This window comes from Drosophila innubila (genome assembly GCF_004354385.1).
Source record: "Drosophila innubila isolate TH190305 chromosome 2L unlocalized genomic scaffold, UK_Dinn_1.0 4_B_2L, whole genome shotgun sequence".
NCBI classification, from domain to species: domain Eukaryota; kingdom Metazoa; phylum Arthropoda; class Insecta; order Diptera; family Drosophilidae; genus Drosophila; species Drosophila innubila.
Window position 1 is genome coordinate 19,223,821 of NW_022995372.1, and position 14,764 is coordinate 19,238,584.

Sequence of the window (14,764 nt, forward strand, 5' to 3'; positions counted from 1 at the left end):
GGTTAACTCTACCGAAGTGGAAAAGCCAACAGAGGACAAAAAAAAGAGTGACCATTATTATCAATCGTCACATGAAATTGGTTTGATTAAGAGCAGTCATATTGACATATGGACAGCAGGTAGGTGCAGTGGAACTCCCTCAATATGATATTCAATTTGACTTTACCGTATTTTTATTGGTTCATTTTCAATTGACAAGATTATTTAAGATAGAAATAAATAGAGAAAAACTTGAAAATTATATCAGTTGAAGGATTAATATATAGCAGCAAATATAAAGTATTAAGTATATAGTTGCTAGTTTATATCCAAATGTTTGTCCATTATTATTTTATTTATACAAGAATTTTTTTGGATAAATGTTTTTTTTTATCTCAATTCTCATTTTAAGCATTTCGATATTTTATATTTATAGCACATTACCCCGAGCTTATTTTTATTTTTTTAAAACAAAGTAAACAACTTATTATCGCAGCCAGATTCTAAAAAAAAAAACCAACCAGAAGTTCTTCCACATTTAATTTAAAAAAATGAACTGATAAACAGAAACTTGAATAACTCATTATACTTTGCATATACTGGTAATGTGCGCATTAACCCATTAAATTTTCTCACAATTGCCACTAAACGAACTCATTGAAATCCACTTGTTTAAATACGGTACATATAAACCGACTATAAATGAATAGCAGACATGATAAACAAATAGTGAGTGCACTCGTTTTGACTTGCCTTACTTAAGCGGAAAACAATTTAATATGCAAAAGTAAATAGTCGAATATGAGTCTGAGATATTAATTATAGTTAATTTGAAATGTTCTTTGAATAAAATAATTATACAGAAAGTCTAAATAGGTCGTTGTTTACTTTAAATTATGATTTATCTATTCTATATATTGAATATTAAACCATAAAAGCTAATCCAGTGAATATTGCAATTTTATAGTCTCTAAATTTATAATTTGAAGATAGTTCATCATTTCTTACACGACTTTAATTCTATAAGTTTCTATTATTAGTTTAAAATTATTCCGAGTTTCTTAAATCAAGTTTTGCAACTTGTTCGCCCCTTTGTCTAGTTAGAAACTTAAAGCAAGTGTTTAAAGTGCGACTTATAAACAATTATAAAGTGCTTCGCTTGGCAGCCAAGTGCCAACTCTGAGAAGTGCTGAGCCAAGTCAGTTGCGTTTGAACTTGACCTTTTTCTAGGCACGGCCACATGGAATGCGCTTAGCCAATGCACAGTGGTATAAAGTGGTTTGCAGTGGCTGTGAGTGGTTGTCAATGTGGATTTTTACAGTAGCTGCTTGAGCCGTCATCATTCGTCATTATGTAGATACATTGGCATGACCCCCGCCCCAATGTCTTTGACGCTAAGTATCTGCAACTAAGCCGCTTACCACAGAATGAAAAGAGAGAGAGAGAGAGAGAGAGAGAAAGATACAGAGAGAGAGAGATGGATAGCGACCATAGCCCCGACTGATTCTCAGTGGCATCGCGGTCTTTTGGTCTCGTGCACATTGTCTGACCCAATTTGCTTGCTGCACGTTTTTCGCTGAACATTCATACGAGTATTCATATCGAGTAGAGAATACATACTCGTAAGTATGTGAGTGTGTCTTGGACTCTGCATGGCCTGGAGTGTGCCTGTTCTTTTGCTGTTAATTGGATTAATAATGACAGAAACAATGGGGCAGCAACTGGTACAAAAATAATGGGGGATTATGTAAGCCAATCGACAGGCCAATAGTCAGCAAAATTTGTCTGACTCAAGTCCATATATGGGGTCAGTGCTGGGAGCTGTCAAAAGTGTTAACTGACTGGCAAAGACCAAAATAAGTTGGGCAACAAAAATATTCAACAACATAAATGGAGAATTTATGTTTAAGACAGCAAACAAATTTGCTTTCCATAACTAATGAGAAATGATTGTGTAATGCATACATCATGTTGCTTTAAGTCAACAACTGGTTTACTCTTACATAACTTTCGTTAGTATTTATATATTGTTTATGAAACCAAAATGTTCTAATTTTTCGAAGTCATGAAGACTAGTTAGTCTTTTTTTTTGACAGTCATTTAAACATCAATCAAAAATAAAGTTTGGAACTATTTCTTACATTTATTAACTGTCAACTATTAGTTATAATTTACATTACATCAATAAAAAAAACTTCAGCACTGGCCATAAAAAATTTATAAAATGTTTCACTTCACTTTGCCTAATCAAAGAACTTGCCTAGCACAATTTTTTTACAGCCAGTAATTCGAATCAAGCATTCACTCACAACTCATATTTACTCCGAAGTCTAGACTTTCAGACTCCCCGTTAAGAGTGTGGTAAGTAAGTAGCTGATACTCGTACTTATTGTGACCCATTTACAGCACAATTTTCAATTACCAAATTACTGACCTCATAAATTATTACACAAACTCTGTCGAAGAACTGTGTACAATCGTCTTATATCATATACCATGGTACTACGAAGCACCGTAATAAGCAGAAAATTGCTTTATCAGCGAAGAAACAGTTAACAGAAATACAACTTCTATCAATATGAATGGAACTGGTCGGCACCAAGTTGTGTTTGTATTTCTGTTTACTGTTTTCTGTTTGTCTTAGATACGCTATCAAGAGCCCAGCACCGTGTCGTGGCCCCAATCTGGGCAATAACCAATACCTGAAATACCAATACTTCCCCAAAAAGATAGGCTAGAACTAACGCAAAGAATTTTGGTTGAGGAACGACAATACGATTGCCAGATAAACGTAGAATGCCAATAGATGATTTAATTATTTTATTTATTTTCTATGCCATCATTTGGACAAATGATGAGCTCACTAATGATACCGACAGATATTTAAATATTCAACTTATTTATGCTCATTTATTTATATCGCATTCATAGGCAATTTTTTATTTTTATATCAAATGAATTTTTGGCCATTTTGTTGAGGCAGGTGGTGGAGGGTGAAGATTAGGGAGTGGGGCTTTGTTATTGCTTAAAACCGTTCAACATGAGTCAGTATTTGTGTTATTCTCTTTGTTTTGAAACATCTTTGTCATATTCTTTCTTGTTGGCCCTCTGGCGAGTTTCTTCATGAAGCGGTAAATAAACCTTACGTTCTCTTCATTTGCAGAATTTTGTATAAAATAACAAATTGTTATTTTTGCAGCTGGCGTGAGGTAAAAGTTCTCTTAACGGCAGCTGTCCTCATAAATTTAATTAAAAAACGTTTAAAATCCTTTTAGAAATTGCTTAAGCAAAAGTTTTCTTATGTTTTTATTTGCCTGGCAACAGAGGTGACTGAGTGTCAACACGTGCCAAATTGTTTGTGTGTCTTGTGTATCTCTCTCAAGTTGCTAAACTTTTGTAGCTACAACAACAGAAATACAATAAAATTGCTGCTAAAAGTTTTTGCTGCAAGCCAAAACAAGTACAGCGTATCTGCAAGATAAAAAATTGTGTAGATACATAGATACAAGTGGAAGTTTTATGCGCATGCAGATATTTTATTGGTTGTATTTTGTTGTTGATGTCGATGTTATTATTGTGATTGTTGCTTTTGTTGTTGTTGTTTGCGTGTTGTTCAACCGCATTAACATAAACAAATAGAGACAAATTCATAATTGGCCAGCGTGTCAACCCTCAAAAACAACCTGCAGCCTGCCCAAAGGTGGGGAGCATGTTGCCCACAACACGCAAAACATTTCAATTGCGGCTGTCGGGGGAGTTGTCAGGGTGCGTCACCATGGCGTATGATGAATATATAACGCACGTGCATAACCAGCACGTTACCATTGCGGTTGTTGTTGTCACTCGCGTTGTTTTTGTTGTTGTCATGTAGGTGCTGTTGTACTTCTGTAAATGCTCTTACCCGTGATCTAAGTTTCAGAACTTTGTTAAGAAGTTTGTACTCTTTATTTCGATTAGCATATAAATGTAAAATATTTGAAAATTTAAAAAAATGTAATAATTCAAAATAATACTTAGAAACATTTAAAAAATAGAATACAAACTTATCTCGAACTTTCCAAAAATATAATAATTTTTTTAACTAATGTTCTTTTACTACTTTTGTAATATTTTTATATTCAATATGAATTTATTTTTTACCAGCTTTAATAAGTGTATCTATATATTCGAATATACATTATTTTTTTTCTCTACTTCCTTTTTATGTTGCATATTTTTATCAATTTTATAAGCCGTGTTGTCAGCGTTGTCAACTTGTAAAAATGTCAAACTCTCATACGCACCGTTGACCCATTTTATTAAAGCAAGCCAAAACACCCTTGAAACGTAGACAATCCCACATGCATAGCACACACAAAAAGCTGTCCAAAATAATGCCAGAAACATAGATAGATAGAGAGAGAGAAATATGCAAATAGAATGTGTGAGAGAGAAGTAAGAAGCTGCAGAAGATATCATATGACAGGGTGGCTTGCAATTGGAATTTGGGGCGCGGTTTTGTCCTTTGCATTGTTATGCATCTGCAAGAATTAGGTCAGCCTAGCATGCAGCAATATATATATATATATATATAACAATAAATATATATGTATATTATATGGCGTATTTATAACATTATGCGAGGCCATTCGCAAGCAGTTAGTTTCATATTTTAATTTAAGTTGCGCCTCAGGACTTTGCGTTGGCTCATTAAAAGATAAAACGCGCCATTCTCTCATCATTTTGGCCCGCTTTTCCAGCCACTTTTGCTAATTATGAGCATAAATGCAACTGCAGCGTCCTTTTTAAGGCATTTGCAAGTGTTGCAAGGATAGTTTTGATATAGTACACAAACTGGTTAAAACAAAATTGCCTCCAGCTGCTGTCCAAAATGTAGCTGGCCAAGCGGCAAATGCATTGTTTAGATTGTCTCTTTTCTTTCATAACTTATTTTCCATAAATCCAAGCTTTTGCTTCAACAACTTCAATTTCTAAACCATTAACTTGAGTCAATATAAATGAAATAAAGAAATAAAGATGAAGATATCTTCATCTTATCTATGCTCCATCCATTAATGGACATTTGTTTGGCCAACACCTGATCCTGAAACTGACGCCACTTGGCCATGTATTTGTTGTGCTTGGAACAATCAATCTCATTGACAACTTAAGCAGCAGCCCAAGACCCAATGTTGATACTCTTGTCTGTCTGCGTTACTTTGATAGCTTCAACGCCTGCTCTTGTCATATGCATAACATTTCATTTTATTTCAAGTTTTCCCGGCCTTTCCCTGTGCTATGTAAATTTTGATAAATGATCCAAGCACATATTTCAACCAAATGCAACGAATGATGAGTGTTTTTTATGTTGAACAACTTAAGCTCGGCTTAAACAGATGGCTTTATATGGGAAAGTTGTTTTTCTTTCGTCGTAATCAGAAATGAAGCCTAATCGTAGAGTGAACACTGTCCAGCAAAAGGTTAAAAGTTTACTTAAGTTAAAAGAGTTTGTTTGACAAAACTTGGCTGATGCTTAGCTCTAGCCTGAGACCCATTTAATAAGCGCTGTCATTGTTATGTTTGTTTTGCTTTTGCTTTTCCATTCTAATTTTTATTTTCTTATTTTCATTTTGAGAAGGGTGACAAAACTTGTGACACCTGCGCAAACAATAAAATTCATTTAATTTATTTATACACTTGCCAAGCAATTATTTGCCATTTGACTTAGCGAACTGAGTCGTAGTACCTCAGTTTTTGCTTGATTGGAAATAACAACTGTGAAACAACATTGAGAAAACAGTAATGATATTTTCATATTCAATTTTTGCGATTTTTGTATTCAATTTGTCATCGATAGGAAAGTCGAAGCGTTGCGATGCAAACCGAAGCTGAAATTTGATTCTCAAAGTCGGCACTTCAAGTTGATTTTGCTTATTTGTTCAAAGCAGCAGCTTTGATATATCACATGACTTGGAAACTTTCAAAGAACCTCATCAAAATCATTGAACAACAGCTGAGCCAGCAGTAGGCATAATAAAGAATAATAATCTGAATGCTGTAAAGAAAGTTAGCCGACAATCGCATACTCTACAGCAAATTACTACATAGAATACTAAATTAATAATATTTTTGAAAATTAATTCAGAGTTTTAATAGAAAATAATTGAAAAAATATATCTAAAACATCTTAAATGATTTTTGATATACTTATAGCATCTCTTCACTTATTTAATGTTCTGTCTTGCTCTTTATGTTATGCAACCTTTTTTCAAATCTCAGCAGAAAGTCAAATTCACAATATGAAAATCAATTTTTTCTTAGGGTTCCCTACTTGTTTTAACACTTCAGTGAGCATTAAAGGAGTCTAGGCCTACAGATTGTATTTGAAACTAATTTAAATAAAAACCAATCTGGCTGAAAATGTCAAACATAATTCGAGTCTACGGCTTGGCATCTTATCGCTTTATGTGTTGTGACGGGTCTGGAAAACTTTGTCGTTCTTGTCTGTTGTATGTTGTCGTTGTCGTTGTCGTTGTCTCTTGTCGTTGTGTTCTCGTACCGTGACTGTAACTGCAACTCAAATCAAATTGCCAACCGAACTTTCCACTCGGCACACAACAATTTTTATTTTTATGGTCCGCCCCGAAAAGTTGCCTTTAAGATGAAAACCAAAAACCCGACACGTTTCACTTTCGCTTGAACTTGAAACGACGAAAAGAACTTGAGAACATGGCCGCGCATGCTGATGAATATCCAAGGACCAAGGACCAAGCTTAGAGCATGCTTAAGCCTATGAACAGTGAGCAAAACCCAACAGTTTGCAGTTTCCCTGGAAAAACAAAGCACAACAGACATAAAAATGCTTGGAGAAAACTGCGATGGCGATAAGCGGGCCAAAACAATGAAAACCGAAAGTGGGCAGCAAATGTTGCTGCCTGCTTTTGGGCGTTGTGTCCGTGAATTTCACTCTAAGAAATAGGTCGCCGAGTTAGTTATGACCATGGCCAAAAGAATTGGAGCAAAACATTGCTTGGCCCATAAAAGATTACAATAAAAACAGTGACCACAGAAATTCAAATAAAAAGTCCACAAGCAATGGAATTTATATTGGCTATTTTGACCATCTTGTTGCCACATTTTTACCAGCTGTCTCACTCGACAGACAAATGGTATATTTATTTTGTGGCTCACTCACATTTGTGTCTAACTTGAATGGAAATTAATTAGCTGACTGAAATTGAGAAGAAGGGAAGCATTTGAAATGAATGCCAAATGTAACTGAGGGAATTGCCAACATTTTCGAACTGTTCTGTAATGAAACTGATAACAAAGCTGTCAATATTTAAGGTAAATAGATTGGGCCAATTCAAGCAATCTGTTTTTCCATTGATTGCGGGCAATTCAATCAGCCAATAGAGGGTCATTCATTCACTTTTAAAGGTGGTAACACTTTTGATTATCCATATTTGAAGGACAACAATCGATAGCTATGATAAAATTAATGAAATTAAAGATTTTTAATTGACGTCAAATACGTTTTACTTTATAAAATTTATTTAACTTTTGTAGGGAATAAAAGCGACTTTAAAATTAATTAAAGTTACATTAAACCGCAAATGTTAATTAAATTTAAAAAAAATTAACAGTTAATAGGATCTATTTAATTTACATCTGTAAAATCTAAGAGTAAATTTACTTTCTAACTTAATCCTACTTTAAGACCCTATTAATCCCCGTCAGTTCTTTAGTGTTCTTTTGTTCTTCAGTGCATTGAACCCAAAGTAACTTCATTTGCATATAAGTGCATGCCAAACCCAGGTCATAAAAACTGTTATCAAAGTGATACAAAGCCGAAACTACACTCAATTGATAAGCACCACACCCAACTTTTAGATCGTACTCCAAACCATTTTCAGTCTGGGAGGATGTTGGTGAACCACTTGGCCTTTTTATGTGCTGATAAAAAGACTTTGGAGCAATCAAAAACCGCAACATGTTAACTGTTAAAGCCCCAGACACCTATTTGAGCCGTTTTTTTTCATTTTGCCATATGTGGCAAGCTGTGGCAACGGTTGGGGCAGATACCGACAATGAACTCGACCCGGCGACCGTAAATGTACAAAATATAAATTATATTAAAAAGGAACAAAAAAATATAAATAAAAGGGATTCCAAGTTCCGGATCTCAATAATTCAAAACAATTTCATTTTATAGCTGAAGCTGGGACAGGATTCGGGAAAAGCGGCACAAAGCACAGTTTAACCTTACAATGCGAGGAAAACATTTTGACCCGGGCTTACATTACAACTGGACCCGGCGTAACCCTTTTTAACTGTTCGCGTATATAAAACATTTTGTAGGAGTAATGGAGTCTATAAGGTAGGCGTGAAAGCCAACACATAAAACCGGCAGTTGGATGCCATGAGAGGGGGGAGGGGGTGGACAGGGGCGTTGGCGGGCTTCAACTTACCGTTTGCGGATGTGCGCAAATATTTGGCGTTGAGGCTGCTGATGATGAAGATGAACGGGTTCGTAATCCTTTTAGCGTCTGATAATGAAAATCCTGCCAGTTAAACGGCAACACACACACACATGCACATACACAGATACACAAGTATGCGCAGCCTTATGGCTATTAATGATGTCTATTCGGTGGGGAGATTTTTAATTATCTCCAGAGAGAAAGACAAGTTTGTGAATGGTAATAAAATAAAAAATATATCTTTAGCAAAGTTATGCAAAATTTAATGCAAAATTTACCACGTAATTAAAGCAATCAAATCGGCTTAATTACCGACAATTGCAACTTGTTTATCTATTTAATTTTGTTTCAGACTCTTTCAATTTGAATTGTTGTACGTAATTTTGATTCAATCAAAAGTCACACAAATTCAATTTACACTCACAATTGCACTTTGGCATTTAATTAGTCACTGTTGTTGTTGGTTGTTGTTTTTGTTGGTTGTTGTTTATGTTGTGGTATTACACACCGAGAACGCGTTAGACCTAACACCGCAGAAGTAAGTGAAGAAACAACGTCAAAATATGATCGAACTTTTTTTGGTTTTATCAAACGGCAGCGGAAACAAAGCAGCCGCAACGAAACGCACAACGCAAGATTCCAAAGCAGAATGAAGCCAGCGTTATTTTTTTAAATTCAAATTCATTTGTCGTCTGTGCTCTCCAACAAGTTCGTCGAACCAACAGCAGTAGTTGTTGTGCTTGTTGCTGCACGCAACATTGAATCGAACGCAAATGTTGCAAGTCAAACCAAACATGTTGTGAACAAGTTGTGTGCATGGGCGGCGTTTATTGGGGATTGTGGAAGTAAGGGAATGCCAGAGGGGTTGGTAAAATGACTTAATTGAACTTTTTTTTAATGTTTCTTTAAATCGGATGTATCAAAATAAATTTAATTGAAGAATTCATCAAACAAAACAAAAGTTAAATCGGTAAATTGTTAAATACAAGTTATTGCTAAGACATACACTTTATATTTTTACTCACTGCGAACTTTGTTTTGTTTTGAGTGTAGTGAGTGGAGTGTGGAGTTTTATAAGTGAAGTAAACTTTGATGTCGAGGTTCATCTATGTTTACAGAATGAAAATTCGATGGTGTATAAAATTTCGGTCGAAAACTTCGATGCATCGATGGAGTCCGATGTTCCGTTTTCTTAACAAAATTCCAATAAAAAAAAAAGTTATTAAAAACTATGCGTTGATATCGTATAAATATTATTCGAATTTAATAAGATAATAAAAGTTGTGTTTAGTTGAAGGCCACGAAGAAGCCATGGACGCAGTAAGTTACACTGAAAATTTAAAACAATCAAGGAAATAAACTTAAAAAAAATTAAATTACATTAAGTATTAAGTTTTCATTACAGTTTCACAAAAAAATAAACAAGAAAATTATGGGTGCTGACGAACCTTCTCATTAAAAAATGTACAGTAAAATATGGTATCGAATGGATTACCATTTCAACAACAAAAATTAATCGGACCCTAAGCTTCAATTGAATATAGCCTTTTAAATTTAGAGACTAAAAATAAAAGGGGTAGACAAAACTGGCTATAACAAAATTATCTTCTTATTCTGACATTATATACAAAAAAAAAACATATTATAAATATAAATATATAAAATAATAAGATATGGACAAATTTTCTGTAAATTCCACTTATTCAAACCATTTTAAGGCTTTACAAGTAAACTTCTTTTAAATTGAAAAATAAATTTATATAGGACTATAAAACTATTTTATTTATAATATACCTTAAAAGAGCAAATCGTTTGATCTGAATAATTAAAGTTATTAAAGCTCAGACAGAATTAAATTCATTGAGATGATTTGTGTGCTTCTTTACAGATACAAATTACCTGTTCAGATGTTTCTGAACCTCAACTGGCGCCAGTTGCAATAATCTCTTGCACTCTCGAAATTCATATAGATGGACACAAATGGCCTGTCCATAAACCCATTTAAGAACTGAAAATCATATTCATTAATGAAACATGCCATAAAAGCGAAGCCCACAAATTGGCCCACAGTTGGTAGCACAAATTCATTTAAATGAGCCTCAATGAACCACAACAACAACAACAAAAACAAAAGGTAGAGAGACAATGTCGGCACTGTTGCATAGACAGATAACAAGTGAAATATTGGAAGGGTATTGAAAATCAGATTTCATTTAATTTTCATGTAATTAAAACCAAGCGAAACGAAGGACCTTTAGGTGCGATGGAACCTAACAGCCGGCGAATTTCAGCAGAAAAGTACAAGTAAAGCAGCAACGAAAACAAGAACTGAATAACAACAACAACCCTGCGTTGTCAAGGCAACGTCGGGCCCAAGCAATTGACAGTTTCAGGTACCAAAACAAAAAGCCATACATACAAAATAAAAGCGGCTCAAAGGCAGAGCGAAAGAAAAAGGACACACGCCAGGACGCACCTGTAGGAAACGGGAAATTTTTACACGGACCCACAGCAAGTGAAATCTGGGATTCAACGGAAACCAGCGCGCGGAAGTCCGCAAAACCAGGAATTCGCTGAAAAATCATTAAGCAAAGGGCAACCTGCCACGCCTCCATCTCTTAGTACAGCACATCAGGACTTGAAAGGCCATGAATTACTACGATGAGGAGATCACAATCAGTGGCCCGGACAGCAAGCATCTCAGCAGTGTGCAGATGGACAGACCATCGAGATCCGGTGGTGCAAGCACAGACAGTGGAGCAACTGGAGGGCAGAGGGGGGCCAGGCAGCGTAATTTGGTAAGTGGCTAGAAAGAAAAGGAGTAAATTTGTGCTTCTGCTTCTTTCACCTTTGTTTTTTTCTTTCATCTTTTGTCACCTTTCTTCTTTAGCTATTTTTCTGCTCTCCACTTTACATATCCTTTTCCTCTCTTCTTCGTTTTATCATCAGCTGCTTTTACTCCTTTCTTCTTTTCCTTACATGCTAGACTCTTCTCCTCTTCACATATAATTTTCTCCTAAGCTCGTTTTTCTCTATTCCTTCTTTTCCACAGTTCCATCGTTCTTTCTCCCATTTATTTATCTCCTTCAGTCCTTATTATCACCCTCTGCTTTTTCTCCACATTCATCTCTCATTTGTCTCCATCTATCTTTATCTCCTTTATTCTTCACCAATATATTTCTCCTCTGCCTATAACATTTAAATTTTTTCTCCTTAATTCCTCTCTTCCCTCACATTCCTGCGGTCATTAACTAACTTCCCTTTTCTCGTCCACAGCAACTACAGGGCAACTCCGCTGAAGATGATGGCTTGCTACAGGACATTATCGATCACGATGACGAGGCCGATGACAGCGATGATGATGATGATGACAGTGAGTTGCAGATGCCTGGTGCTGGCATTGGGATCAGTGGACACGTGCCACGTCCGCAAACACGTCCGGGGAGCACACGTAGTGTGAAGCAAGCGCAGATCGCCGATGATCAGCTGAGCTTTGGCAGTTCGGATGAAGCAGCTGGCGGGGAACAGGCGACAAGAGCAAAGATGACACATCAAAAGCTGCCGCTGCCGTCGCAACAGAGACGCAGTGCAGGGCCGGCACAGGAAGTGGCCACCTTTAATCTGACGCCTGACAAGTGGGAACAGTTGCCACTGCAGCCGGATCTGAAGGAGATCTTTCCATATATACTGAAGTATACGCCGCAAACGATTGAAACGCCGTATCACCTACAGCCCTTCATACCGGAGTTTGTTCCCGCCGTGGGCGATGTAGATGCCATGTTGAAGGTGCAGGCTCCGGCGTTGTTGCAACCTCAACGCCAGCGGGAACTCGATGAGCATCTGCAGCGATTGGGATTGATGGTGTTAGATGAACCATCGGGTTCACAAAGTGAGCCGAGTTTGTTAAACATGAAGCTGCGCTCGGTGCTGAGCGGGAGTCGAGGACGGAATCCCAGAAATGCCTCCTACTCGGCGACTCTTGTGCCGACAGCTCGATCTGCTAAAGACATCGAAAGGTGGATTGGCGAGGTGGAACAGGTGCATATGACGCAATCCATGTACGATGCCCAGCCGAGAAAGGATATCGATGCGCTGCTCGAGGATTGGCCACGTTCATTTGCCGACACGGCGACTAAGGATGCCCTCGATGAGGCCTATCGCTCCTGTCTCCAACAGCAAATCTCTCTCTCCGATTATGTGCGCGTGCTTTGTGAACGCTTCAATGTGGAGGGGCCGCTGGAAACCCAATCGGATTACATACACAACGTGCAAACGCTGTTTGCCCTCTACCTGGCCGCCAGTCAGGCCTGGAAGTAGGATGACCACGACAGGGGTGAAGAGGAGGATGGTGTTGGGGAGAAGCTTGCACTAATAACGCTAATGGCTTCGATTAAGTGACAGCCAGACGCCGTTTGTTTGCCTTTGTGCCGTGGATGCCCCTTTGGCCTGGCCATTAAATCGCGTGGAAAACCGTTAGTCTCCATAACTTGCACGTTTGATTTGGGAGGGGTAGATTGCGGCAGGAAATGGTTGAGGGGGTCTGGTCTGCTACTGGTCTGTTGCCTTCTGTAGTGCGAGATTCATTTTCGAAGAAAAACTCTGAATGCAACTGCGGCGTTGGGCGACAACTTGCGAAATTGCCGCTTTGTCTGCCGCATCAGAAGCTTCAAGCGACAAAAATGAAATTTGGTTCGCCATTTTGTTAAGCATTACACTCAAATCACAAATAGGGTATATTAAAAGCAAGCAAAGGATGCAACAGCCTCTACAACTCTCTGATTAAGTTGAAAATTAAAAAAGATTTTGATAGCATACTTTTAGGATGCACTTTTATACATTTTTTGCCCATATACCTTGCCCATCGAATATTCGGTTCACATTCGAAAAAGCTATTAAAAACTTGAAGATTTACAATAAAAAAAATTGTAATTTTGGATTAAATAAAAAATACCTAAATAAAGATTATTTTAATGCAGCAAATTATTTAAATGACTCCTCATCGAAATGGGCTAAGATTCGATTATTTAATGGCAGTTTCAAGTTTTCGAAAAGCGTGAAAGTATTAGTTTGAAATAAATGCAATGCAGCAAAATGACATATGTTCTCTACAGAGTATGCGCTAGTGCAACACACATAACTTGCACTTGGTTTTTTATTGTGCTTGCGTCACATTCAAGTGCCCAAAAGGCACAATTCAGTCCGCGGATGTTGCATTCAAAATGCAATGAAAAGCTGCTGAAAAGTTGACTGAAATGCAACAGAGTGGCAAACAAGAACAACAAGCAACAGAAAAACGGTTGAAAAAGTACCTTAAAAAATGTGAATAAAGATAAAGTCAAAGAAAACGCAATTCAAAATTCCATAGCATACTTATTTGAACACACACTCACGGACATTGTCATATGCACGCAGTATGAGTATATCTATGGGAGAAAGAGACATCAACAGTTAAACCAAACATGCACTTGACCAAATCATCGACAACAACAACAAATGCCTAATTAGAGCCGCTTAAGACAACATTGAGCATGCCAAAGCCAGCGTCGAACCATGTCATCGTTGTTGTTGTTGCTGCAGTTGACGACCTTAATTATGCGTAAACCAGTTAAGACCCATTAATGCCATTTTCGTTGCGTATACACCACTAACTCTTGACCAGCCATCTGGCTATGTGGGTGGAGACGACTGTCAATCAAAACCCGTCGACGTCGTCGTCGTTGTCGTCGTTCTTGTCTCCGTCATATGCAAAATGCATTATAAACCCGTAAATTTGCACCGCCTTCTGTGCGCTGTTGCAAGTGATTGACGTTGCAAGCAAGAGTCATTATCAACCGGGCGAAGACAATTAATTAAATGGCTCTGTATGATGAACTGCTGACTGTAATTCAGGACAGTTTCCTAATATGCATATGATTTTATATAATGCAAATTAATTATTATTATTATATGATATAAGTATTTTTATTAAATATTATACAGAGTTAATCAATTCTGGAAGAGGTTCATTATACGAAAGTTTGACCTATTTTAATATATACTTAAATTTTTAAATTCTGTTTTGGGAATATAAATTTATGAAATAGAAATTATATTATTTATTTATCAATTGAAAAAATTGCATTTCAATAAATTATTATTAATAATAATTTAAATGTACTTTATTACTGTTAAAATATAGCATATTTCATTATTATCAAAATTCAATATTATCTGCAAATTATAAACTAACATTACATAGAATTTCAGTTATTTTAATAATTTTTCTTATATTAAGAGCCAACTATTTTAGTTGCGACGTCTCAGCAGATTATTGCTAAGAAACT

At 36.6% G+C, this 14,764-nt stretch overlaps 2 protein-coding genes across 3 annotated transcripts in view; one reads left to right on the forward strand and one right to left on the reverse strand.

Moving 5' to 3' along the window:
• LOC117794437 overlaps positions 1-9,086 on the reverse strand; it is a 47,023-nt gene extending 37,937 nt beyond the window's left edge. For both annotated transcript variants that reach the window (XM_034635023.1, XM_034635022.1), the window contains exon 1: positions 8,430-9,086. The gene's annotated coding sequence lies outside the window, so the exon portion shown is untranslated. The remainder of the gene's footprint in view (positions 1-8,429) is intronic.
• Positions 9,087-11,089: 2,003 nt separating this feature from the next.
• On the forward strand, positions 11,090-13,406 carry LOC117781368 (intraflagellar transport protein 46 homolog). Its single transcript, XM_034618116.1, has 2 exons — positions 11,090-11,239; positions 11,718-13,406. The coding sequence occupies exons 1-2, from the start codon at positions 11,090-11,092 to the stop codon at positions 12,756-12,758; spliced, it is 1,191 nt and encodes a 396-aa protein (XP_034474007.1). The 3' UTR covers positions 12,759-13,406.
• The last annotated feature ends 1,358 nt before the right edge of the window (positions 13,407-14,764 follow it).

What these genes read in the sequence shown, in the direction of transcription:
- LOC117781368 (XM_034618116.1), top strand. Translation starts at nt 11,090, where the DNA reads ATGAATTACTACGATGAGGAGATCACAATCAGTGGCCCGGACAGCAAG. An exon ending in GGGCCAGGCAGCGTAATTTG is followed by an intron (nt 11,240 to 11,717) that starts GTAAGTGGCTAG and finishes TCTCGTCCACAG; the next exon opens with CAACTACAGGGCAACTCCGC.